Source organism: Ixodes scapularis, unplaced genomic scaffold (assembly GCF_016920785.2).
Source record: "Ixodes scapularis isolate PalLabHiFi unplaced genomic scaffold, ASM1692078v2 PGA_scaffold12__126_contigs__length_90152505, whole genome shotgun sequence".
Lineage (NCBI taxonomy): Eukaryota > Metazoa > Arthropoda > Arachnida > Ixodida > Ixodidae > Ixodes > Ixodes scapularis.
In genome coordinates, this window is record NW_024609838.1 from 4,602,995 (window position 1) to 4,626,731 (window position 23,737).

At 49.2% G+C, this 23,737-nt stretch overlaps 1 protein-coding gene across 4 annotated transcripts in view; it reads right to left on the reverse strand.

Annotated features, from left to right (window-relative positions):
* The window catches only part of LOC8024500 (rho GTPase-activating protein 190), a 54,025-nt gene extending 30,822 nt beyond the window's left edge, over positions 1–23,203 (reverse strand). The window contains exons 1-13 of one of the 4 annotated variants that reach the window (XM_040205563.3): positions 23,046–23,203; positions 15,587–15,979; positions 13,376–13,559; positions 11,945–12,194; positions 8,562–8,745; positions 7,297–7,544; positions 6,378–6,720; positions 4,920–5,089; positions 4,379–4,531; positions 3,412–3,526; positions 1,841–1,964; positions 1,149–1,350; positions 137–559 (exon numbers count right to left, since the gene is read on the reverse strand). In XM_040205563.3, coding sequence (XP_040061497.1) covers positions 137–559; positions 1,149–1,350; positions 1,841–1,964; positions 3,412–3,526; positions 4,379–4,531; positions 4,920–5,089; positions 6,378–6,720; positions 7,297–7,544; positions 8,562–8,745; positions 11,945–12,194; positions 13,376–13,559; positions 15,587–15,853 — 2,663 coding nt within the window. In that variant the 5' untranslated portion in view covers positions 15,854–15,979; positions 23,046–23,203. Of the gene's footprint in view, positions 1–136; positions 560–1,148; positions 1,351–1,828; positions 1,965–3,411; positions 3,527–4,378; positions 4,532–4,919; positions 5,090–6,377; positions 6,721–7,296; positions 7,545–8,561; positions 8,746–11,944; positions 12,195–13,375; positions 13,560–15,586; positions 15,980–23,045 lie in introns of all 4 variants that reach the window. The other 3 variants (XM_040205562.3, XM_029991255.4, XM_040205564.3) reach the window with 3 other exon arrangements.
* Positions 23,204–23,737: the final 534 nt, after the last annotated feature.

Sequence of the window (23,737 nt, forward strand, 5' to 3'; positions counted from 1 at the left end):
AATGACCCCTTAAACTGCTTGTTACACCACGTAAACACCATTTCATCGCCATTGTGACACTACTGCCAAGGCCATCCCTACGTATCCATCAAGAGCTGGCCCTGTAAGTGATTTCAAAACCGCACGGGACGCTCACCTGAGGGTGGCGAGGGAGGCCCTGCGCTGGGCCGAGTAGACCAGGACGAAGCCGTGCAGCAGGTGGTCCCTGTAGGCCGAGGCCTCGTGGTAGGAGGCCACCCGCACCTGCACAGCCCGCTTGGAGGCGCCCAGGAAGGTCTCGAGGGTGAGGCAGTGGGGGCCCGTGGCCAGGCAGCACTGGTGGGCCAGCAGGGGCCCCAGCACGTGCTCGGCCGAGTAGGGGTCCCCGCACAGCAGGCACATGAGCACCCGCAGGTCCGGGCGGCCCCCCTGCTCCGGCAGGCTCTGGTAGATCTGCAGCAGGCCTGCCCGCCGCTGGATGCTCTCCACCAGCGAGGCCAGGGCCTGGGACAGCCGCGAGGGGTCCAGCCGGGGGGCCCCGTCCCCGCCGCACGTCACGTCCACGAACGGGCACTGCAGGCTGCGACGCAAGACCCAACAAGAGTGTCGGTAACAAGCAAAAAGAAAGGAGGACGTAACGGGAACGGACGGTGTGGGTTACGAGGCAGTTGTTCCACTGCTCACATGGACCAAGCAGAGTGGGACTGGGAATCTAGGGACCGATTGGAAAGAGGAACTAGGGAATCTAGCAACCAGTCTGGGGGGACTGGGGATAGAGGAAACCACTGGAAAGAGAGACTAGGGAATCTAGCAACCAATTGAGGGGAACTGTGAATCTAGGGGACAAATGGAAAGAGGGACTGGGGAATCTAGCAACCAATCTGAGAGACTAGGGGTCAAGCAACCAACCATAGACGAACACGGGCTCTAGCAACAAACTGGAGAACAGAACTGGGGATCTAGCAACAAACTAAAAAGATACTGGGGGATCTAGTAACCAATCAGAGGGGCACTATGAATGTAGCAACTAATTAGACAGCAAGACTGGGGATCTAGCAACCAATCGTAGATCAGGGCTGGGGACCCAGCAACCAATCGTAAGTCAGGGCAGGGGTTTCCGCGACTGGTCGGAGTGCGGGACTCGGGGAGGAGGGAGGGCACAAACCCACCTCTTGGCCCTGTTCTGTCCTTCCTCCCTTAGGAAGGCCAGCTCGTCCTGGTGGATGCTGGCGTCGGCAGCGAAGAGGATGACGATGGGCAGGCCGTGGAAGGGCAGCCGGTCGTCCTGCTCCAGGTTCGACAGCAGCGTCTTCTCCAGGCTCTCCCGGATGTACTCCAGGCTCTGGTGGCTCGAGTAGACGCAGAAGCAGCCTGGGCACGTGCAGACGAGGGGAGAGCACGACACGGATTATGTCCTCGCAAGATGCAAGCAAGGCCCTTTGCCGGCAGAATGGCGTCAAAGTGGAGGCACTTACACAAGCACTTGTCGCCGCGCAAGCGGCTGTTGATGAACAGCAGGTAGAGCTTGCTAATCCAGTTATGATACGAAACAAAGCCGCAATATATAGTTTTGCCACCTATTTCTCGAGTAAAAGAGTGCAGTTGAAAAGCAATCCTGAATTATGAAGCTGGTCTTAGCTGGATGCAGCTGGGAACAGTTCCATAATCCAGCTGCAGGAGGACCGATTTTCACCAGGTCCCCAACTCGGCCTGACAATGCCCCACGCAATGTGCAACCTCAAGCCAGCCCCACCCCAAAAAAAGCCCGACGGAGAGTTTCGAAAACAACGGCCTCCCTTCTTTCGTCTCGTCAAAATCAAAGCGTGAAAAGGGTGGGTTGTCAGATTACCGGAGCTCTCACCGTGGGGCAGGAAGTCGGTGGTGCGGAAGTTGTTCTGGGGCAGCCCCACGTCTCCGTCAATGATCCTGAAGTCCAGGCTGTACTGGACCTTGTCCAGCTCAAAGGTGTCCTCGTTGCACAGCGCCTGCAGAGACGCACACGTTCGCCGAGCTCGGTCGACCAACTTCGTAAGCAGGTAATGTCGAAGCCAGACTTTCCTAGTCTCGTAAAGCCACGGTCACGCTGACGACACGTCGTACAAAAGACGGTCTGCAGAAAGTCCGGGGTGCGCTTACTTGTAAGACGGCTGTGACATTGGTCATATTAAAACAGCCTGTAGACATGTTTAAAGCACACATATGTGCAAGGCACACATGCTTTCAACATGCTCAAAGCGATTCTTTTGTAGGTTATGTGAGCAGAGTGACCGCGGCTTAGGACTGCCAGCGTCCACGAGATGCAAAGAGGCGAGTGAAGTAACCTCGGAACACGCAAGCTACACGGCGTGCAAGTTTGCTCGCTCCTTGCGTACCTCGCACGTTTCTTTACCATCCAAATGCGCCCACAGGCTTTTGTTTCCCGTTGTCCTCGACCGACGAGAAGGCACGGTGGCTGCCTCGTCGTTGCGTGCTGCATGCACATTCTCCACGTTGCCCCTTCGTTCCGATGCACCGAATATGCATTTCGGAATGCTCGCCCACCGTAAGCCTGTCGCGTCACGCACCTCCTGTACACAACCGTTGCTTTTCGTCGTGTCTGGCTGCGGGTGCCAAAGCATCGTAGAAGGTAGAAAGCTAGCGACGGAAGCGGAGCTTCCACCGTAAACCTCAAATGGCAACAGACCACAGTGGCGTGCACGTAGAGTGCGCAGCTCGGCGAGGTGTCCGTCGCGAGGGTGAAATTTTAAGGGGAAGATAGCTATAAGCTAGTATTTTTTTTATTTTTGTCATTTTTCATGCTCAAGAAGTAAAATTTGAACAAAGGATGGAGATCTAAAAAACTAGTATTTATGTTTATGTGGCTTTTTTGCCATGAAAGATGGTATAATATAGAAATGTAGCTCCATAGCTATCTGCTCTACGAGCTATCTACGAGAATATGTAATTTCAAAACGACAGTTTTCTTACGCAGTTTTCTTACACTTTCATCTTAGAACATTTGAAATTCTTTTTGTACTTCACTCAGGTTAACAAAATTTGGCACAAATGTTCTCAACATCAACAGAATCGAGCCCTTTAAATGTCATTTAAATCAGACAAGTGGTTCAAACATTCACTTTTCTGGGTAGTGCCCCCCCTTAATGCTACCAGAACTGCAGAAGCCATTCTACAGTTTGCACTGGCCTGTACCACACAAACACAAAATAATGAGCTCAGGCAATAGGGAGTTAGTCCCTATTGCCTAAGCTATTGTCCTTAGTGTCACTGCAGGAGTGACCGTGCCAGCCAAAGACCTAAACCAGAATGCTTTGTTAGTTTGACGACACGACAATAAGAGACCCGCGATAACAACCGATAACGATAAACTATCTGCTTACGACGATGTGTAGGTCGGTGTTCCCGACACAACGAGAACAGAACGAGGAGGCTTACCCTGACGGCCGTGGCAACCTCCTGGGCAAGACCGCCGGTGCCTAGAACCACCAGGCTAAGCTGGTTGTTCTCGGACTCCAGGAGCCACTGGCTGTTGCGCGTCCAAGAAGAAGGCCTGTACGATCGGACAAGGGCAAAGCGAGGGTTGGAACGCGTTCCAAGAGGCCGGCACGACCGAACCTCCACACGGCATATTCCCAAACGAAGTAGAATCTCTTCGGGAGGAACAACTCCGTAGGATCGGGTGAAACTGTTCAGCTCGGTAGAAGTTCCAGTTACGAGACGAGACCACACCGAAAAACGAGGAGCCACACCAAAACATTTCTAAGCTTCATTAACTAGGAACTTCATTTAGAGGTTCTACCGCGCTTGTAGCATAGAAATACCGACATGATACTGCACTACTACTGACAGGAGAGGCAGGACAAGCCGGTCTGCAATCAAACGGCACTACTTGTAAGCAAACATTATCAGATGCACTCAACTGCGGAGCTAACCGAAGATACCATAAAAGGAAAGGCGTACAAAATAAGCGTTCCAAGCTTTTGCAGACGCAGTGCTGCCGCAAAAGGCAATATTTTCTTCCACTCGCCGGATTTTCTCGACAAATACTGCCGACTAGCGGCACCACGCCTCGGAAGGCAGCGAGATATCTTAGTAGCAACTATGGTGCCAGGAACGTGTTCCCAACTGGTGCGCCTTCCGCGCCCAGAAAAGTGGTCCCCTGATTTTCGCTTGATGACGTCATGATGCGCTGTTGCCTGCCACCATCCCGGTGGCGTCAAGGATGGGGCAAACGCCCGTCCTGCCGCGGGTCACTCTCAAGTTAAAGTCTGTGCTAACCTCGGCAGTTGGGACGCCGCAATGATGGCAACACTCTGGTTCGTTGCCACGCCAAATGGGACGGAAAACACGCCAGTCGTCGACACGTTCCAGGCACTGCGGTAGTACCGAAGACAATCATGACCTGTGTGCCTTCTCCTTGATGACCTGCTCGATGATGGTGTCCATGCAGTTGGGATTCGCCGGGCAGTGTTCCCGCATGGGGCCGTGCACAAAGCCCAGGTGCCGCAGCAGGATCAACGTGCGCTCCTGGTCCAGGCGGTCCAGGGTCTTGTACCTGCGGGGACGACGGAACCGGTGAGCGACGTGCGGGCGGCCGGGGCGCAGCTGTGCTGGGGAGGCGTCCGCCCGTCGGCACGCGCTCTTGTCAAGCAGCGCCTCGAAGGTTCGGCGTGCCCGTGTCTTTCCTTTTTGTGAGAAACAGGATGCGCACGTAAAGCCGTCCCCCACCCCAAAAAGAAAGTACATTTCTCTAGGAAACAGCTTTCCCATATAAACAATGAACGTCGTCCCGGTCATTGTGCGCGGTTGCGTTATGAGCCTTGTCGCGCCCAACGGCCACACAAGGGCCAATAGCGACGACAAACTAAACGAGAGGCCAGGCCTAAAATGCGATGCCGGGGCTCGCGGGCGTCCTCGCGACGACCGAGCGTCGTGCGTCTCACCTCGAGTCTTCTTGTAGTGCCTCGGTGATCTTGGCAATGTCCTCCTGCGTTATGACGCTGCCCGGCCCGACATTGGCAAACTCGTAGAACAGCTCGGCGTGCTCCAGCAGCAGCTCTTGGAACTGGGACCGCGCGCGGTCAGTGATCTCCCGCTGGTGCTCTTCATAGACCTGGGAAGAGGTACGCGACGGCACGAAGTCGTCACTAAAAATCACCAGTCAACCTTGCCGGCACAGAATTCGATTTGAGTCGCGGCAAGGCACCCTGGACCAGACTCTGCCGCTACCTGAAGCCCTCCGTCACAGAACTCGGTCTCGACGGGGTTTGAGACCTGTGTGCACATACACAGCAGTGCCAAATGGGTGCTGTCTGTCTGTTTTTTGTTTGTTAACAAACACGGTAGGCACTGGCACACCTCCAGTCCACATATATTTTTACAGCGAAGCTATGATTTGCTAGGATCTGGAAAAAAATGCGTCCATGGATGTTAACAAAAAAAACTCCCGTTTAAACGGCGCTCCTTCATTCTGATTGGTCGTAGCAAGTATAAATAAAAAGAGGGGGCAACCTGCGTGAGTCAGCCTTCCTTGGCATTATTAGCCTTCCTTGGTCCTGAATGCCTTGTTAACATCTACGGTCACTGACTTATCTCAGCTAAGAGTGCGCTGGGATGACGTTGAGGGCAAAACGCGACGGCCTAATCTTTTTTTTTTCACTTCCGCGATGCTGATAAAGAGACTTGGGCTCAGTCGGAAAAAACTGTCCTCGAGGTGTGCCTCGAAAAATTGGGTTTAAAACTTGCCCATAACTGACCATAATGCAATGATCACTTTAGTCACTAAGAATCAAATAGAGACACTTAAAGAATGAAGTTGTGCATGTGCCTTCATTGCAATCATATGTAAGTCGTATAGATGTCATAAAGTTGTCATAAAGATAACAGCTTCGCTGGTCCTCCATCTTCACATGAAGAGGATGGGCTGTACAATTTTTCGCCAACTTTTTTACGCGTCATTCCGTAGCCAGCAACCATGTCCCGAAGATGGCACGTAGACTTGGTCTCGCAACTACAGCAAAACCCATCGTCTAGTTTCAGAACCGGAAGAGTCCATGGGTTCTTTGCACACCGGCTCCGTACGAGAAAAAGCAAATAGACCCTTTTCGTGCAACAATTCATGCAAAGTGCAAATTTGTTCGCTTCTTTTGCGGGGGTTGCGGTGATGTCAGAAAGTCAAGCTCCGATTGGCTCCGATTCTAGGATAGTGGGTACACATTTAAAGCAAGCTGTTTTCGAGGTCTACCCATTATCCATCAATCAAAGTCAATCGGAGCTGGGCGTTTTGACGTCACCCCCAACCCCCGCAAAAGAAGTGGACAAACTTGCGCTCCGCACAGATACAGTAGCGAGGAAAACAGCTGGATACAGTAGAAACGGAGACCACGGGAAACCGCACTCACCTCGAGGAGGTCGGCCTCGGCGAGCTGCTCGTAGCACTCGCGCCCCATGAAGAGCACCCGCACCTCGCCGAGCGTCTTGCCCGGGGTCACGTAGCCCGTCTCGTCCAGGAGCTGCCGGAATTGCAGCCGCAGGTCCCGCCGGCGCTCCTCCGCCTCCAGGGCTGCCCGATGCTCCGCAAAGCAGGCCTGGGCCTCGGGCCGCTCCAGCAGGGCGAAGGGGATGCGCTCGTCTGCCTCGGGCGACTCCAGCTCGCTCCACGGCCCATCGTTGCCGGAGTCCAGAAAGAACTGGTCGAAGTCCGCGTGGGGACGCAGCAGCTCCTCTTTCACCGTGGACCAGTCACTGAGGGAGAGTGGAGAGGAAAGGACCGTCAACATGGTGTGTCAGTAGTTACGACCCAATAAAGTCACAGACCCGCCGTACAATTAGATGTCGATAATACTCTCGAGACCGGGTAAAACCAAGTCGGTTATAACGAAATAGCGGCTGATGCGAAGCGACCACGATTTCCTATTATATTTTGCACTTCGTTAAGTGAAGTCGGTTATTACAAAATAGCGGCTATAGCGAAGTGATTTCCGATGCCCTTTGAATTCGTTATAACCGGTCTCTACAGTACTAGAAACCAACAATACAAGCGAAGTAAAAACTGTGCTAACATGGCTTTACTGCGTAGCTACCACAAACCAGCAATGCAAACAGATTCAAAGTTGCGCTAATGCGGCTCTCTTCCGCAACTACCACAAATTAATGTGCAATATTCATTCGACGCTCGTACACGGATCACAGCAAGAAGCTCACGAAAATTCCTCCTTCGGCCAAAAGACGCTTCCCGACGGCACCGACGAAGCCGCACCGTCTCGACGGTGCACCGGACGAACGCCTCCACCAGTCCCGAGCCATGGGACGCATCCTCACCTGTCCCCGATGGCGTCCAGGTCCGGAAGGAGTTCGGCGAGCGCCGTCGGGAGGGCCCGCAGGAAGCCCCGCACCCTCCGGCCCACGTGCTCTTCCCGGAGGCGCCGCACGTGCTTCTCGAACGCGGTGCGGGCGGCGGCCCGCCCAAAGAGGCCGCAGAAGCGCTCAAACTCGGGGCTTTGGCAGAGGCGCTTGCTGGACGACGCCCAGACCGCCCGGTGGTCCGTCACCTGGGCTCGGACTAGGGCCTGCGCACCGAGAGAAGGAAGATGTTGTCTTTTGCACGCGTTCCCGAACCCGGATTTACGTACTTAGGGTTAAAGGATCTTCAAACATATGAGACACGGAAAAGTCGACCTTGGACACACTTTTAAGAACGGACGAATGTGCCGTGTAAATACAACACGAGTACGAGAAAAACTCGGTTTGACCAAAGTCTTTCTAGCACTAATGGTACCATCAATGCCTTACTTGGTTCGCTCGTCGAACCAATCAACAGACTTCCTTTCATCACGTGATCTGTGCAAGGATATGAGCGAGAATGTGGTTACATGGCAAGAGATAGACGCAAGAGTAGTTCACCGAGCACATAGTTTCAAATGCAGCTGAACAGAGTATAGAAAAACGTCGGTGCTTTTTGCACATTTCGTAATGATGAGGACCAAATCGTACTGCCTAAATTGATATACCAGAGGAACATGTTCCAGCAATACTTTGGTAATTTTATTAACAGAACCGCAGCTCTGTTAGGAACAGAAAAAGCGACCAACCACTCGTTCGTCCTAATGAATGAATGAAAATACTTTATTTAGAAAGGGCTGGCTCTTAGGCCTAAAGGGGGGAGCGGGGAGAGGGGGAGATCACATACGACGGTCTCCTCCACGTGCCCGAAATGCCGAGTGAGAAAACAAGTGAAAAGGAGGTGACTACCAACTGAATTGCGTCTCGCGCCGTCAATACTCCTTTAAAAAAAAAAAGATTTTTTCACAAAAATATTTGTTTCTTGACATGCATGTCCCAACCAGACTGTTTAGAGAAAACATTTTTTTTCTTTTCAGCGGCTCTTTAGGGTCTTCTTCCAAAACCTGCTAGCTAAGTAGTATATGCATATCGGACACTGAGAAAAGCGGTAAAAAATGAAGTTTGAGACTAATCTGCAGCTGCAAAAGGTTCCTTCAGGGTCATACTGGGTTTTCGGAACGAAACACGAGCACTTTAAACAACCTCAAAGTGCTTCCCAACGTAGCATTGAATCTGACCCTCACCTGAAAAGCGTCGGTGGCCTGATCGAGGGTGTCTCTCCGGGCCCGGGCGGCCTCGGAAAAGCTGGGGATCCGACCCCAGCGGGCGTTCCGATTCGCTCGGTCAACCAGCTGTGCCAGGACGAGGAACGCCTGGTCCACATTGATGTTTTCATGGGCAGACGTCTCCACGAGGGGCACCTGACCCCTGCATGGTACGGAGCGGCAACCCGTCAGTCAAACCGTCACATCCGATTTTACAAGACTGATGTGGATGGACGAGAGCTGGAACGGACAAAAGTTTGTGGATCAACTTGTTTCTCAGACATATGCACAGGTAGATTAAATCCAACCCGGCCTAATTAATCGACCATCTCCCGATAGGAGCAGCGAGCAAACGACACGCTCCTTTGTCTGCTTGCCGCGTCCGTCGGAAAATGGCGCCACAAGTTAATGACGTTGCCAACTCTGTCGTCTGCGAATGCACCAGACGTTGACTTTGGAAAGTTAGCTGCTACAATTTTTTACAGGAAGAGAACTATGCCTTGAAATTTCACACTGTAGAACTGGCCTCCTCGGTGCACGTTCGGTGGAAGCAAATACCGTGGAAGCCAATACTGGCGACTCCCGCGGAAAACGGGCAAAAAGTGATTGCAGCGCCCCTGGCGAGCTCGGAGTCTCCAGTAGCAGACAAGTTCTCCAAAATGCATTGGTTTCGCCTATCTCCGTGCGAGGTGACCAACGAAAAAAAATTGTCACGGACATTCGCGGCTTGGAAAATTAAAAAAATGGGTGCCAGCTCATGAGTGAAGGACATTCTCTTCACGTGGGAAAGATGTTACAGCTTTCTGGGTGCAATTTCGGAGTTCTCCCGAAGAAAACATTCTGTCACAACTTCGAATGTATGCCTTCGCGCTGTTTCGTGAAAAAGGGCAATGTACAAACATTTCAGAACATAGCTTCGTTTCAACTTTATTGTTTTAATCAGTCAATTCGTTTTGTTATTGCAATTCCCATTTCTCATGAATGTCTTGCTTATAACCGTTTCGTCGAACAGGCGAGCTGGCTAATCCCGTTAAGATCGTCTCCGGATAAAAAAGCAGAAGTCAATTTCGAACCACGTACGTTACGGCGATGTCAGTATGCTCCGAAAGAAGCCGTTGTGCATATGCAAATCTGACGCGATTATAGATTAACAAAAGCGGAGTTACAAAAAAGCAGACTTCTCACGCTTGCAAAGAAAGAAGGGGAGAGCATCGTAGCCCCGCGAAAAAAAAGGTGATTTCAGTCACGTTATTTACAGTGCACAAATTCCGATTGTTGGGGACGACCAACATCTTCTGCTTCGCTGCTTCTTTACTTCTACGATGAAGGTCGACACCCGTTGAACCGTCTCCACTCTTTCCATTTTTGAGTCTTCTTTCTTTTATATTTTTGAGGCGACGCCACTCTGCCGCGTTTTTTCTTGCTCCTGCTTATATGTTGCTGTGTATATTTTTTTTTTGCTTTTTTTTTTGTTTGTTTGCCCGACGTTTAAACCATCGCGTATCCTTGCTTTGTTTGGCTTAGTTTTTACTCCCTTTCCTTCGCTTCGGTGCTTACTACCCCCGGTTCGTCTGCTACGCTAGGCCCGGACATTTTGAGGGCCGTCTGCAACTTTGCTGTTGTTGTTGTTTTCTTCCACTGTCGTCTGCGATAACCTCCTATTTTCGCCTTGGATTGAGTTTCTAATCCAAAATCGTCATACGTGCTTTTTGATATTTATTAAATATATTAAGAAGTGTAAGCTCGTTATCCATTTTTATTCGAATTTTATTTGTGTACTCTGGCCGGCACGTCTGCTACGGGTCATCGTTTGTTGATCAACCGGCCGCATTCGAGCTACACCAGAGCATACTTAGAGATGGCAGGCATGCTATGTGCTGCCTACCATTGCAAGAACAAGTTTGTGCGATGTGGTGGAAAATCTTTCTTCTGCTTCCTACGTCAACCTACGGACACCTACGTCAACAAGTACTTGAATGCACTTTTAAACTGCTTCGTCAAGCGAGCGAACGAACCCGCCAGTCACTGGAAAAAGAAATTCGAAAGCAAGAAAAGGTTACTCACTGCTAGCACATATAGAAGATTGCTTCCTGCGACCAAAAACATTTCTGCGACTCTTTTTTATTGGGCAGTGTGAGCTGCACTACGTTATTTATTTCCCCTGTTTTGTTTTTAGTTCGTACCTACGCCGCGAAAGCAAATAAAGAAATGTACAACAAGCAGCTGAAAAAAAAAAGGGTCGCTTTCTTCTTTTTTCATTAGTTTCGTCTGTTGCTTCCGCTTTGTTTGTCGTGAACTCAACACCGGTGGCGACCACCAGCTATTCATTTGCTGCTTTCCATTTTTCTTTCTTTTTTTCTATAAGCGCCGCAACGATCGTCGTCGTTGAAATAGTTTTTTGCTAGCTTCTTTGTTTTATTCGCTGTTGTTCGCTTCTCTTTCCCGTTTCTTTTTATTTTCGTCGGGAATGGCGACACCATCTTTTCTGCAAAGTTCGATAAGTGTTTGCACGGTCATTTTTATCCTTACTTTTTGTTTTGCTTTTATGCTCCAGCAGCTCGTGCGCTTGCTCTGGTAATATTAACATGTTGTTTTTGCATGTTTTAATGATTACGACGTAGTTCGAGTAGCTAAACGCCTTTTTTCCTCTTCCCAGACGCGTTTCAAACGCGCGTGATCCCCTGAGAGGCGTTTGAGACCGCTAAATAAACTGCTCTATCTTTGTTTATGCGCGCGTTGTTATTCGATTGTCGTTGAAGTTGCGGTCAGTCGATTCCGCTTTGCAAGCGGACTGACCGTAATAAATTGTTTCTGCTGTTAGGGTGACGAAACGGGGCTCGTAAAGCTCGAGAACGTCGCGGAGCCTATACTTTTTCATTGCGTTGACTGCTTCCGTAGACTCCAAGTCCGCTAGAGGCGCCACTGTCACGTTCGCCGCCGCTCCTATGGGTTTTCGGAGGAGTTTCCAGTATTGGCGAAGCTATATCGTATTTGGTGGAAGTTTAACATTCTAAGTGCAGGTGCCAATTTTTCCGGCTTCTTGGTGTCGTGACACGCTCCCAGCACGTCATTCATACACGACGCTCGTGCACAATGATCGTTCATGCCGCTTGTTCCCGACGCTTGTTCCTGACACTCATTCATGACAATTTTCTCACAGAAAACGACTCATAAAACAAATTCTGTGTTAAGAAAAAGCAACGTCACATTTTACTTTTTCTTTTTGATCCCTCATTTCTGCCTTCTTTTAGTGTGGCAATGCTTCCCACCTCCCTCCCTCCCTCCCCCCCCCCCCCCCCCTTCCCCCAAGGCTTTTGCCTTGGCTCTACTACAGCCTGTCCTTCTGTGACCCCTCCGCCCACCTGAGGTCCTTCCTGTTGACGAGGCGCTCCGCCTCGCGGAGGTGCGCCTCGCAGGCCTCGTCCCCCTTGGTGGTGGCTAGGACCAGGGGCTTGCGCGTCCGGACCAGGGCCCCCAGCAGGGCCCCCGTGAACTCCACCTGCTTCTCCAGGGAGCGGCCCGGCACGGGGCTCACGTCGAAGACGCACACAAAGCCGTCCACCGACAGGCGCCCGTCCGGCAGCAGCTTCTGCTCGTACTCCTTCTCTATGCCTGCACCACAGGGCACGCCGGAAGGAGAAAAAAAAATGCACGTCAAGAAACGGGGAACGACCCAAGCAAGACCGGTTTGTGGCATTCCCTACTGTCGCAGGGAGTCTACGTGCTACTAATCGTGTTGCAGTTTAAGAAGAGCGGGACAAACTCCTTACAAGGCCCTCCACCCTTTCCACTTTGGCAAAGCAGGTGCTGGAGAGGAGGCATGTCCCCTCTTAGCTCTCCTCACCTCCTCTCCAGCGTCCGCCCCGTTAAAGTGGAAAGACTGGAAGGCCTTGCCGCAGGAGTTCCTCGCCTGCGACAGGGTATACGTTGCGGATGACCAAGGACAGTCGTAACACTAAAAATAAAGATTTAATCGGCGAACTTGTGCCAGAAACAGAAAAAAGAATGAGCGTCGAAACGGCAGACGCAAATGTCGCGGCGTCGGCGTCACAGCTGGCTGGAGCTAGACTGCGAGAGTGAGTCGGCAAGGCCACGCTCGGCTCCTCATCTACTACTCTTGGTATCTCGAACATTCGACCTAGAACGTTCGGGAGTGGGCTAGAGCGAGTCGGCAAGGTCATGTAGGCCTCCTTGTGTTTTACACTTGGGGTAAAATTAAACTCGAAACTTCTACAAGTACCGAGAAGAGTTCCTTCCTGGTCATGTTTGCGGCAATATCATTGTTGAAAGTTAGAGCTCGTTCTGAAGGCGGAGCTGCTGCTGCTAAATCGACGTTGCAATAAGCTAGAGGAGAGTCAATCAAACTTTCAACCTTTGTTTGCTACGCAATTCGGCCTAAGAAACCGGGACTTGTCGGAGTTTATTCGAAAAATTCGGCACCTCCACGTGTCGTGTCGGTTAAGGTTACAAAATCACTCCAGGTAAAGAAAGTATCTTTTCTCCGAAATTAATTTTTTTGTCGCATTATTGTGTCAAATGCCTGAACCAAAATGTTATGGGCGTACTTCGATTCTGCTTGTCTACATTTATATATTCACTAATCAGTCTTCTCCCCCAAAGAGGTCCTCCCATTAACGTAGGAAGAGAACCGGCGGTGTAAAAAACCAGCCAAAATGGCAGCCGTACGAATGCACAAGATGTTTCCTCGATTGCCCGTGGCGTCTCCGAGTGCGTGTCCTCATAAAACCAGAAAGACACGATCGAAAGGCGTGGGAGCCGGCAGAGCCACCCACCCAGCTGGTTCTTGCAGATGTACATGAACTTCTCGGCCGAGGTGAGCCTGATGGCCGTGCAGCGCTTGATGTAGGGGTCAGTCTTGCCGCTCTTGAACGGCTGGAAGGACGAGTCGTCGATGAACTCCGTCTGCTCCACCACGTGGAAGTTGAACTCGGGCCCCTCTTCCAGCGACTTGACCACCTGCACGCACGCCACACTCAGCACAATCGCCACAATCACCGCCCACCTCGTCGTGGTGCCGCCAAAGCGCAAGAGTCTCATACTGCTGTCGAGCAGTGACTTTTTTTCCCTGTGTTCGAACGTGAAGGACGCCAAAGCAACCCCGATATCTCCTCATAAGTTGTTTCTTCACTGCCTCCACTTCTTTCGAGGGAACATGAAGATGTCTTCTTCTGCTTCCACCTTCCTTCCCCCTCTCTTCGGAAGAGAGGAGCCGGTAAACTCGAAATTTGAAAATACAATCAGGGTTTCCTCTCAACTTCCACAAGGAAGTGACACTCTAGGGTAGCTAACGTTGTCACAAGGCAAAGTTCCAGATCAGAGCTAATCCGATTCATCTTCTCTCCAATTGTGGGACAGAAAGAGAGGCAAAAGCTGAAATGGACCCTCCAGAAGCCCCAGGTCGGCCACGTGTGTCTACGATATGTGCGATTGAAGCGTTGTGCACTTAAGCAAAACATGCCAACCGCAAACAAGCTGTACGAGCCGACCGGATGCGCAAGAAGGGCAACACAAATAGACTCGGAAGCATTGTTACGGATCACGTGCCCGCGATAGTCAACGCCACGAGCAAGATTTTGCACTTCACAAAATTAACATTATGAAAATGAAAAAAAAAAATAAAAAACACATCCCAATGCAATTGTTTAGAGACCCATAATGCAATTCTCGATGCAAATGCTACTGGCTGTCGCATGGTCACGTGAACAGTTACGCTGGCCACTAGAAGTGGGGCAGCGGTGACGCCATGCATTGTTCTCTCGGTCTAACACTTCAGTGTCTCGCTTCTGCATCTTAAGCGGGCTTCAAAAATTTGTGCCTGGGTACGACCAACTGCACCCCTGCTGCTTACGACGAGATAGTCACTAAGGCAACTGAGGCCTGTTGCGTTTGGGAACGATTGAGTGCACTGCATTCTCTCGTAACTGCTTATGACAAGAGGACGTGTCGGAACGCTGGGGCCAGGGCCGTACCCAGAAAAATATTTCGGGGGGGGGGGGGGGGGGGGGTTTCGGGGACAACAGCGGCCATCTTGAAAGTGTCTATCGTCTTATTTTCGCCTATGAATCATGTGCATCGGTGGCATATAATGGAGAGTTACAGCAAACCGGAGAACCGGTCCCGGTTTGGTACCCGGTAGCCGACCGGCGCCACTGCGCATGCGCAGAGGTGGAGATTAAAATCGGCTGGCTGCCAGTGCACCGACCAGGGCTGTACCCAGAAAAAAATTTCGGGGGGGGGGGGGGGGGGTCAGAACCCCCTAACCCCTCCCCCCCTGGTTACGGCCCTGGCTGGGCGGGTAGCCGCAAAACTTTGTGTAACTACACCGAAGGTTTGGCGGTACTTGCAAGATCAGATGTATGCACTTTCTATGAGGAACGGTTGCTTATCACTAGGGTTCCGTGTTTTCGAAATAAACTAATAAACACAGAAAATTAATCTTCGAGGCAGTTTTCTCTGAATTGGTGAAAACCAAAAAACTGGACATTTAAGCTGTCCTCGAAAGAAAAAACAAAACAAAAAAAAAACATGCCAGCTTCACAAAAATTGATTTTCTAACCTCCTTTCTTTCTTTCCCCCGTTGACCTGGAACAAACCTGCACTGAACTATCCTTGGGGTTGTTCCCCTATTTACCTAGACCACATTCCTCACCTTATTCCCTTCTCTTTTCTTTCCCAGCATTACTGGAGAAAATGTTCTAATTTATAGCTTACAAATCATAATATTGTCTCCAGTAATTTTGCAGTCGCTTTATGCGTAGAAAAGAGACTACATTATTTTTGGAGAAAATATTACGATAGATAACTTATAAATTTATAAGCCCGATAAACACAGATTTCTCTCCGGCACCGAAATTACACACACAAAAAAACCGATTTGAAGAGGGGAAAAAATAAAAGCGCCGAAAGAACTCATTGTTTGCGAGTTTAGCGACACCGTCGAAACAAAAAAGAAAAGGTGAAGTGAAGAGGAAGGGCGGACTGACCTCCCCCCAGTAGAGGAAGTGGTCGTTGTTGACCACCCGGCCGCCGAAGTCCGTCTGGCTGAGCACCGAGATGTGGTCCGTGTGGTAGTCGTCCGCAAGGGGCCTCACGAAGCGGTTGCAGAGGCACGACTTGCCCACCCCCGTGGGGCCCTTCTCCCGCTCCGTGCCGCTCAGCCCCACCACCGCCACCGTGAGGGTGCGGGGGCAGCCCTCCTGGCCAGAGCCCCCTCCCCCGGCACCGCCCCCCTGCTGCCTGCGGCTCGTCATGGGGGCTCCTAGCGGGGAGCCCCCCCCTGGGGGGAGCCCCCTCGTCCGGCCGCTCCCCGGTGCCCCGCCGGCCCCCCCTCAGGGCTTCGTCCGAGGCCCCGCCGGTCCGCCGGCCATGGGCGCGCGCTGCGAGGCAAAGACGCGCGCTCGTCTTCAGTGTCGTGTACTTTGGCTCGGAGTTTAGCAAAAAGAATGTGTTTAGAGAAAGGGCTGCATGAAAACGTAACCCCCAAGAAAGGGTTTCGTAAGAGTGAAACGGCTAGTTCACACGCTACAGTTTGCTTACATCGCATTACGTTACAAGACTTTACGTTCACTGAGGAAGATGCGTCGCGGGCAAAGTCCGTGCTTCGTATAATGCGTGCTAACCAGTCGAAGGGGTGGCCTTGCACGCGACGTACGACGCACGGATGTCTTGGCGACTTATGACGTAACGCTAGAAAATGTCGGCAAACGCTCCTTCGTGAATGGGCCTTAACGCGTGATTTGCCCCCCTAAATTTGGCCGGAAAACCTGAACTGAAACGTAAGTATGAGCCAATTTAATTGCCCCGCTAAATTTAGTGGGAAAACCTAAACTGGTGCAAAATACCCCAATTCAGGTGCATAAATGATGTGTAATTATGCAACAATTCAATTCCCCCTATATTATAGGCAGGTAACCCGAGTTGTATAAGTGCTCACCAATTCAATTTCTCCGCTAAATTTGGTGTGTACAAGCTTCCGCTAAAAGTTTTGGCTTGTGTAATAAGAAAAGGAAAAAAAAAAGAAAGTGTCCAGCTCAAGAAAAGGCTGCACATTCTATGTCTTTAGCATTACCTTATGATTAAGATGTACCTAAATTTCCATCAAGCATTCACAAGAAAAAAGAAAAAAAAACACTGAGAGTGCAGAGAAGGTGGTCAGAGTTTAGCATGACGTAAAATAACTGGAGACGGGAAGGAAACCGAAAACGTTCAAGAGTAGAAGGGACAGGCAAAAGAAGCTAAACAAACACAGCCCCAACCTTAACCCCAGTCTCGTGTCATTGTGGTTATGTTATCATAATGTTAAATATAAATAACCCGAGACAGAGGCAAAGAAACTAAAGATGTTCGAGGGTAGAAAGGATTCTTTTTTCTTTTGCGCAAAATTCTTTTTTTTTTTTGCGCAAAAATTTTTTTTTGATTAGTATTCCAACTAGACTGATTCTGGCATCCCAACTAGATTGTTTAAAGAAATATTTTTTTTCTTTTCTTTTCAGGGGCCCCTTAATCGCAACATATTCGACCCAGCAATGTCCACCTATTAACTTGAGCAAGGCTCACGCAAACAAAATAAAACACATAAATTGGTGGCACCGGTGGTAGATGTTAACAGATTGAAGCAGAGACGAGGCAAAAAGCGTGTGCCCCACGCAGTGGGGAGACCGCTTGAAACGTCCCATAGTGAGGCAGACGCCTGGGCTAGTTGCTAGAGCATGCTTTGAGATAGGAACAGCATCAACAAACAATAAGCAAGCTGCGGACAGAGAGACTGACACGCTCCCATTACAAGTTGGGTACGACACTATAAAAGGCACAGTAGCTGATGCATACATCCACATAAAACAAAAATCAGTTTCTAAAGCCGCACTTGCTCAACACTGCAACACGCTCCCTCGACCCCCCAAGTCCAACGGCGCCTCCCCTCATCTTGTACAGTCACGTGTGGACTGCCGATAGCAACATTTCATTATCACAAGACGATACCCGTCGTCATAAATAAAGAGAAAATCCAGAGCAGAGACGCCCACCGCCATCCCTCGTGGGTATTTCAAAATGTCTCACCCGAGACACGTAACTGTTCAATACATTTCTCGAGTTTTAGGTATAGACATTTGTATTCGAAAGATATTTCCTCCCGCATAAAGAACGCTTAAATAATATTCGCATATATCAGCAGCATGTCGGACAAGGAGAGAACAAAAAAAAATGCCCTACTCCAGGTCAGCAGTCATCCAAAAGTATCAAAAGCAAAACACGTCCAAGAAAAAAAAAAAGAAAAAAAAAGGAAGCAAACAAGAAGTTACATATTGCTTCATTACGCTGCCCACAGCATTCACCACGCCAGCCCGACACCGAAAACCTCCACGCGCAATAATATAATCGGAACGTCCATTGCCAGAGCGCCGCGAATGAATGGCTTCGCCGCGAAACGCCGGAGCCATGCGGCAAAGCACCCTTCCGGGAATCCAACCAAGCGCAGGACGGGAGCGCGCGCTAGCACGCGTGACTTTCGAGAACTCCAGATTCTCCCGAAATCACGGCTAGCATCGGCCACCGCAGCGACGATGATTCCGCACAGCCGGCGACCCTGCCACGACGATTACGCAACAAGCAAAATTCTTTCCCTATCCGAGCTCAAAAAAGAAGAAAATGAAGAAAAAGAGAGAGATGCCCAATTCCTTCGCGTTTCCTTCGGTGTCAATGGAGAAACAAGGTTCTTTCTTTTTTTCCCCCAAGGTCCAAGTGACGAAACAGGTACAGATATTCTTCCGAACCGACATTACCCCGTCTCGTTACACCTCGAACCGGCAAAAGCCGCTTCGACACGATCACCCGATGGCCCGGAACAATAATGTACAAAAAGAAAAGAAAAAAAAGCCGAGATGCCAGAACGAGATTTTCAAGATCAGATCTCTGAATGGACAAAGGGGGGGTCGCGGTAGAGCCCGTATCTTCGGGAAACGAGTACGTACCGACGAGTACGGGGAGAGCGGTCGTCGGACGACAATCCACGGGGATCTTCTTACGGGACGGAGACCGAGAAGCCGTAACAACGGGACGACAAACCCCGAGCGTCAGCTCAGACGTCGTCGTCGTGGGTTCCGACGAGGCGGGCGACGCCGCGACGCTACGTACTTCGCCAGCAGCAGCGCATTCACGAGACCGACAAGGTTGCCAACCGGTGTTGGTAGACGAAGACACCGCCTCCCACTTCCCCCTTTTTTTTTTTTTTTTTTCACTCGGCGTCGTCTGCGCACAGGCAATGTTCCGTTATCCGGAATTCTCGGTTAGCGGTTCGACAGCGATCACGTGACGCTTCGAACGACCTTCTCGCACGCTCCCGAAACGCTGGAGTCGTGACGTCACGCGCAACCGTTTTCGTTTAACGAGGGTCGCAACCTTCGACTGCGGGAATCGATTAAACGAGTATATCGAAGGGATGGACAGCGACGGAAGCGCGGAGCAGGGAATGGCATGAAGAGATTGCCGCAAAGAGTCGAGAAAAAGAGTCGCTGTCGTCGATGCTGGATGGTGAACCTTTTAACAGAACAACGTATTGTTCTTGGACTTGTAATGTGAAAAGCACAAACAAACATCGTTTCGCTGATTGTCTGCTTAGAAAACCCACATGCCTCAAGAAATATGAAGTAGTTGACAGATGAATTGCATTGAAAAAAAAAAAAAAAAACGAAGAATTTACAAAATGAAAAGTGAAAGCCAGGTGTGGTTAGGTACAGATGTTTCGGCAGCCGATCGTCGGTTAAAAACAAGCCGTCAAATCCCAGGAACATCTCAAGATGTGATTTACGCAATAATGTATTTGTTACACGATGGCAGCCAAGGAGGAAACTAAAGAAACCAAAAACCGAAATCCATGCCTGTTGACTGCTGAACCAATAGATCACCGAGAATACACCATGCTATGTTTATCGAGTGTATGTTTGCACATACTTTTGCGCCAATTTGCCAAGGGTGTCAAAAAACGATGCATAACGGAGATTGTATAACCACAACAGACACTGAGAGAACTCGGAAAACTAAAAATTTCTTCGCAGTCAAAAAAAAAAAAAAGAAAAGCACCCGAACACAAACATAAAATAACATTGCAGATGGTGGAAGCAAAATACAAACGAAATAAATGATGGCTCTGGCGGGTTAGGTCTGCATTACAGCCTACACAATAAATAATTTTAAAATGTACTGTGGTGATGAATTGCCAACCAAGGTCCCTATAACAAAATGTCACAACAGTAACGCGATCCAAGTGTAATAGAAGCTGAAATTAGCCAGAGCGAGTCTAGCAACCAGACTCGCCGTCTCAGGAGGCAGGCGGGGTCACAAAATCTATAAAATGCAACACCAAAATTAACAAAAAAACAAAGAGGGGGGAAAAACTGCTACAAACTTTAATTGGTTATTAAGACGCAGATGTCGCTACCTACATACAAAAGAAAACTGCACGCATGAAACCCCAATTAGGTTGCCGACAAGTTGGGGGGGGCAGACACGGAGGTAGACCGCTGGCGGTGGTTAATTAATTTGACTAATTAAAATGTTGGGCCACCATCGTGCCATGCAGCGCTGGAGAAGCTAAAGAAAACCTGCGCTACCGCTCAAGCTTGTTCTGTGTGTCACACAAACACAACACTAACGCTCCGATTGCGACAGGATTAAGTATTTTATGTCGTTTTTGTCTGTCCGCAAACTTTTAATTAGAAACCCGAGCAACCTTCTTTGCATGTAATTAGTAGAACACACCCCACCTATGACTGGCAGAGTCACTCAGGCAGATGTACACAATATATCCATAGTTCAATTGCAATATGGGCTTTTTGAAAATACACACAACAAAAATAATTATGTAAATTAGCCTCCTTGACCTGCCTCTCACTAGTGCATCTTATACCTCGTGCATACTTCCTATAGCTAGCTCACCGACATATCCCACCTCCCACCTATTACCGTCGCCGATGCGCCACCGTAGGTCGACGCACTCTCGGGCAATATGAACATTTCTACGAGCTTTCATTTTATCCATACTCCCGGCAGTTAAGTTGGGAGTACTTACCCCGCCCGTGTTTTCCATCATTCACTCGCATCCTTTGTGCGAACATTTTCGAAATTGCACCTCCTTCGGATAAAGCTGGAAAACCCGCAATGTGACCCAAGGACTACCCGGCGACTGCGTATGTTTTACGACGCTCACTACTCCTTCACGCTGCAGCGTACCAACGCACTGCAAGCTCCGAGACCGTGGAGCGAAAGCTCGCACTGCAGAACCCAGATGTCCCGGGTTATTCAATACCTGGTCATTTCGATCCGAATAAGCACTGTACCGGTGTGACGCTTGACCCCGGACTAGTGGTCGTACTGCGCAGGCCAAATTTCTCATCTATGGCAAAGACTCCAGACACCCGTCGGGACCGACTAGCATTCCACTCTCGGAACACACACGCGACAAAATGACTAACTACGTCTTTGTACCGAGCCACCCGGCCTCTACGAAGCTTCGTTTCTGCATCATGCGCAACTTATTTGAGACCCAGCAATGGGCTCTTAATTAAGCCACGGTCACACAGTTACTACATAACGCAAAACTGCAGACATGATCAAAGCTTACATGCGTATAAAGCAAACATGCTCCGAAACACGTTTAAAGCGTCTCTGTGGATACTTTTGTTGGTATGTCTGCAGTGAAAACCATGCCTCAATCAATCAATCAATCAATCAATTAATCAACGCGTAACCATCAACTCAATGCACGGTAGTGGCAGCCACGGCGACCAGTTACAGATCTCGGAAGGAACTCTGTGTCACTCAAACGAGGTCGCCTTCGATTCCACCGCTAATAGGGAAGTTTTCATTGAACCGAAACCGGGAACTGGCGGTTGCGGCGGCGGCGGCGGCGACCGACGAGGTTGCTTTACCCCTGATTACGGCTGAGTCGCGCCCGCGGACATTTTTTTGCCGACGCGTTTTGCTTCGCCGGGGATTTCGCTCTGGCGTGGGCTCGCAATACCGAATCTCGTGTGCATATCGCGCTCGCCACGTTTCCTGCGCCGTTTAGATTTTAGCATCTCGCATAACTCTCTCTCTCCGAAAAAAAAAAAGAACAAAAAACTTTGAAGCAGCCGAAAACACGCGATCGAGATTCTTAAACCCCTTTAAAAGCGAGGTCCCATTTAAAGATATTTGTAGTTTTTTTTAACTATGATATAAAACACTAGGTGAAGAATCAACGACAACCAGAGTACAAACTACACGTTTTACAGGATTTTTTTACGATGGAAAGTTTCTTGAGTACGATTTTCTTCTTATTTAAGATGGTCTGCTTGTAAGGCAGCAAACAGAAGATGTGTGTCTCGTATCTTAGTAGATAGTACTTTTTTTTTTTTTTTTTATGTTTAACGATGCGATTGTCCGCAACGTCACTCTACAGATGTTTACAACGGTCGGTTAGTTCTGCTCTTTAACTTCGAGTGCTTAAAATGCGTGCCACGCGCTAGATGCGCGAAGTCGAGTTGACGGTAAGAATCTTTACTAAAACAGTTAACTTCGAGTTGAATTTGGGATTGAGCGGGCTAGTACGCAAATGTTAGACTTACACTCAGCAATACCTCGCAAACTTTCCCTCAGCTTACAGCGGGAAGACAAAAACAAAGGATTTATGTTTTCAGCCAATAGACTTCCTCGCCTCTTATTATGATTTATCGAAAGCAGTGAAAACACCGACCACGAATTTGCTCGATCGGTTATCGGGAAATCAATGTGCGCTGCAGAATAATTCCTTTAGATAATAACTCGCAGAAAGCCCTCCGAAATACTATTGCGTCAGCGTCTGAACCCTTTTAATGCTTAAGCAGTTGTAAATCAGAGATATGTCAATTGGAGAATGATCTTTAGACAGTTACTAACAAAGAATCTATAGAGGCACTTCAGAAAATAATTTAGGAAATATCTTCAGAGACAAGCATGGTGTCAGCGCCGGAACCTTTTAGTGCTCAATACTTAAATCGAGAGCGATTTGCTGAAAAGGTTTGAGACGACCTAACGCGTACAGGCACTAAAGACTAAATTACTGTTTCTATAGAATGAAAGTAAATTTTTATCAATCACTGCTCACTCAAAAATGATCGCTCCATGACGCATTAAAAGAATAAGAAAAAACGAAAAAGACCGAATCCGTGCACATGACATATCTGTCACTCCAATGCGTTGATCGTCAACCAACTGACCGCGAGTTACTAGCCAATATCTCGAACTACAGAGATGTGGAGGAATGGTTCAGATCACGTTGCGTAACAGATTAATCCGTCGGAACACCCAGAAATTTAAAATTATATGGAGAAACATCCAGAAAAGCTCGTCGTATAGGCTTAACAGCTGAGCGTTATGAGTCAGACTGAAGCAGATTCGACGCGTCTGAGGGAAATTGAGTGTTCTTACCTGGGTATCTTCGATGAGGATAAACTGGCGGTGAGGCTTTTTTGCTTTAAATTCCGACCGAGCTTCATACGCATGCGGGGAACGATAAGTGGCAGTCACACATTCCTAGCAAACGGCACCCTCAAAAGTCGGCCATGTTGATTTTGACGAGTGACAGAAACCTGGGATTAGCGATGTGTGCTCAAAATCGACATTCAGATATCGAAAATTTAATTTCATAATCTCCCTCAGATTAAAACTACTGGCTGCAGGACGTGCATAAAAACTGTCAGGTTAGAGCTTGCTTGGAATGTTTCAGATTGCGCTTGTTTCGCCTTTTGAAACGATGAAAGTCATCAAGCCAGTTTCAGCCAAAACAAGTCGAGACAAACCAACCAAAGCGCAGTCGTTTGCGAAGCCAAGCCAATCCTGAAAGTTTCCTCTCTCTCTCTCCCTCTTTCTTTCTGTAGCAAGCGATTCGAAGAAACTGTAATCACTGCAGCATCGTGCTCAGTTCCCTACAAACATGCAGTTTACGTAACATTTCCAACGAGATAGATATGTTCGCCGTCCTTCGTCTCAAGTTTTATTCTTTCTGTTGCCAGTAGATATGCTACTTTCTACATTTTGCTACATGATTAATCAGTATATCTACAAAAAAAAAAAAAAAAAAAATGACATAGGAAGTGTTTATTACAGACTTTACTCGCAAC